Below are 3,624 nucleotides of genomic sequence, written 5' to 3'. Positions count from 1 at the left end.
GACCCCTTATGACGAGTAAAATTATTGGACACAGTGTTCCCTCGCCCGGACGCGGGTCACCGGGGCCCCACTCTGGAGCCAGGCCTGGAGGTGGGGCACGTTGGCGAGCGCCTGGTGGCCGGGCTTTCACCCATGGAGCCCGGCCGTGCACAGCCCGAAGAGAATACGTGAGTCCCCCTTCCCATGGGCTCACCACTTATGGGAGGGGCCAAAGGGGTCGGGTGCAATGTGGGATGGGTGGTGGCCGAAGGCGGGGACCTTGGCAGTCTGATCCTCGGCTACAGAAGCTGGCTCTTGGGATGTGGAATGTCATAACAAAAATGACTCAGATTATTACACGTCATTGTCACTTCTTTTGTAGAGTGCTCTCATCAGGGGTCTCTACAGTGCAATCAGTTAATACCTTTATTGTCATTGTAACAAGTACAACAAAATTGCATATTCCCTGAGCAAGATATAAATATAAATTTATATTTTAAAAAATAAATAAATTAATTAAAGTAAAAATGTATAGATAATATTTAACAAAGGGGTGGTAGCACAACACACTATGTACATATCAGTTTCACACATTTGAAAAAAAAGAAATTGCACATTAGGAGTACCGCTCCTTGAATCCTACATTAACATTAAAATATTGCACCTTGAACGTTGAAAAAAAAAGAAATCGTTTGCCTCCATCTCCCCCTCTCCCAGCGTCCTCCTTTGTCACACCCAGCCTCTGCAGATCTTCCTTCACTACCTCCATTAACTTTCTAGGTGGTCGTCCTCTTTCCCTCCTTTCTGGCAGATCTATATTCAACATCCTTTGCCCATAATGTCCACTGCCCCTACTCTGCACACAAACCATCTCAGTCTCACCTCTCTAATTTTGTCTTCAGCTCAACTCTCTCTCGAATGGACTCATTTCTAATCCTGAATACTTTGGTCCCTCCCAATGAAGAGCTGAACATTTTCATCTGTGCAACCTCCAGCTCCTATTCCTGTCTTTTTGTTAGAGCCATCATCTCCAAACCAACCATCACAGCAGGTCTCATTACCAATCTATTCCCTTTAAATCTTGCAGCTATCCCCCCTAACACTCATCTCTATCCACTCCACCCTGCATGCTCTCACTCCTTCACCTGTCTTGGGGTTCTGCCCATTGCTTTGGATGTTTGACCCCAGGTACTTAAACTCATCCACCCTCAGTACCTCTGCTCCTTTACAGCTTCACCTGTCTCCCTAACATTCACACACAAATTCTGTTTTTCATTTCTCTTCTCTCCAGACCAGACCTCCACCTCTTCATGCTCTCCTCTAACTACTTTCTAATCCCACTACAAATGTCATCTGCAAACATCATAGTCCACTCATCTATGAACCTGTCCATTATTACTGCAAACAAGAAAGACCTCAAAACTGACTGAACACTATATGTACTGTCTTTTGGTTTCTAAATTGTGTTTTGCCCATGTAATTACAGCAGGTGTAAATCAATGCTGTACGCTTTGTGTTAGGCTGACATTGAGACCAAATTTGGTGAACAACATGGGAATCAAGTTTTCTTTTTATAATGACAGTAGTCAGTTAAGCTGAGGTAAAGGTGAGCTGGCCCATGACAGGGCTGCAAGTTACATTAAACTGTTTACAAACTATTTTTATATGATTCTCTATGATTAATTCAACTCCACTGTGTATCTAATTTACTATAGAAAAGTGACTGAACCTACCAGCAACAGTGGTGTGTTGATGTCGATGTGTTCAAACACAATAAACTCCTTCTTGACTTTGATGGGCAACAGCCAGGGCCGGTGGAGCTCAGCTTTCACCCAGTACCTCACACTGCCATGCTTCCCTTCAAAGGAAGTAGCTAGAGCCCTGCAGAAGGGGTGAAATTAGAAGGGTAGGTGGTCTGTAGTTACACACTGTGTCTAAATTCAAACTCTGAGATGCTTTTATTCCATGTCAAGAACCAGAACAGAAAATAGTGGAACCCCATTAGATAACTCATGGCTGACCAAGAAAAAAAGGACACAAACAAGAGTTTTAAATAATGCACACATACCACTGATATTGTGCACTCACACTCATAAAAGTGTTCCAGTACCACAGTACTGATACCACTTTATGAAAGCGTAACATTCACCTTTCAGTTGAGCAGTCAGGGGTAGAGGAGAAGTATTGTCAGCTATGTGGTGGTAGTTTTCTGTTTTTACTTCGAATTGGCTGACCTGATCTGCACTCCTTACCAGTTGGTGGCAATAATGCAAAGTAGTTTTTTATCTGCCAAGAAAGACCACCAGAATAAGGTGGGATATCACACAGACATATATACACCTCATTACGTACTGGAGTGCATCCGGCGTCTGTGCCAAACTGGATGGGTTTGTCCTCACTCTAAGAGCCAACAGGAGTAAACGCAGAGCGTGCACCTATGACCGAATTTTGTTCTGCCTATGATTGCAAAACCCGGCACAGTATTAAAAACTGATCACGTGGAATTATTTTACACAAATAAGATTGAACAATAATTTAGGCTATTTGACCATTTATAATATTATGACATTGCAGCTAACGTTATTTGACTATCAACAAAATACTAACAGGAGGATATGGTACTCCCTGTCTCATTAGCTCTTGCTTTTTTTTTATCCTTCACATTTTGAAGGTGATCAGTAACACAGATTTAAGGAGGCAATGGGAAGTTGCAATAAGATGGCGGGTTTTATTGCTACAGAGTCGTATATGCTCTGTAGTGAACATTTCAAGTCAGAGGACTTTGACAGGACCGGCTTAGAAAGAGTGATCCTATTTGTCTTTCCATCTCATCTCCAAAGAGGAGGTGTTTTTTTGTTTGTTTGTTTTTTACTGTACATGCTAACAGAAAGGTTTATGATTCATGTGTAAAACTAAAGTTAATATCACACTTTTGTTAAACCTGTTTTTAAGTGTTAGTTCTTTCTGCATGTTTAGGAATTAATGATGTATTGTGTATTACAATACACTGTGGGGTATTAAAACCTTTTCAAGTTGTTTTTAATGAAGTTGTTTTTAAATATTATGTGTCTTATATTTTAGCATGCAGCAACAAGGAACAGAAAAGCCTGAAGGAAAGCTGAAGAGAGCCTTCCAGTGAACCTTTCTCAGCATCTCCCTGAAAGTGAACCTCAGATCTCCAGCACCAGTTACAAGCAGGGCAGTGTAACACACTGAATTTACCTAAAGATTACTTGTACAGGCCTTTAAAAAGAAAACTATGTATGTGTGTATGTTCACAGCACACAAAAATATGAAGAAATTATTGTTGTGGTGTGTACAGAGGGCTCAGGCTTGTGTGTGTGTATGAGAGTGAAATAAATTTAAATGAGCAATCAAACATACATATATCGATTTATACATTCATTAAAATGCCATACCATATGTCTGTCTTTGTTAAAGAACATAAAACAGTATTTCTGCATGATAGCATGTATTTTTAATGTGTGAAAGCATCCTGTATCATAACTACATCTTTTTCCTTCATCGCTTTGACATCCCCTCTAGCATATACCCTTAGTGCCGCATATAGTGCCTACCCACTTTTTGCGCCACTGGTCTCCATATATAATGTCTATGGCATTTCAGATTGAACAATGATGAAAA

At 40.9% G+C, this 3,624-nt stretch overlaps 1 protein-coding gene across 5 annotated transcripts in view; it reads right to left on the bottom strand.

Annotated features, from left to right (window-relative positions):
- Positions 1-3,624, bottom strand: part of LOC108249594 (arrestin domain-containing protein 3-like) — a 23,305-nt gene that overhangs the window by 9,626 nt on the left and 10,055 nt on the right. For all 5 annotated transcript variants that reach the window (XR_003038319.2, XR_003038318.2, XR_005234011.1 and 2 more), the window contains exon 3: positions 1,713-1,860. Coding sequence is in view for 2 of the 5 variants with exons in the window: in XM_037979379.1 (XP_037835307.1) it covers positions 1,713-1,860 (148 nt within the window). In the remaining 3 variants the exon portion in view is untranslated. The remainder of the gene's footprint in view (positions 1-1,712; positions 1,861-3,624) is intronic.

The sequence above is a fragment of the Kryptolebias marmoratus genome, linkage group LG14, assembly GCF_001649575.2.
Source record: "Kryptolebias marmoratus isolate JLee-2015 linkage group LG14, ASM164957v2, whole genome shotgun sequence".
Classification (NCBI taxonomy): domain Eukaryota; kingdom Metazoa; phylum Chordata; class Actinopteri; order Cyprinodontiformes; family Rivulidae; genus Kryptolebias; species Kryptolebias marmoratus.
Note: the sequence above shows the minus strand (reverse complement) of the source record. Positions and strands in the feature narration are given on the sequence as shown.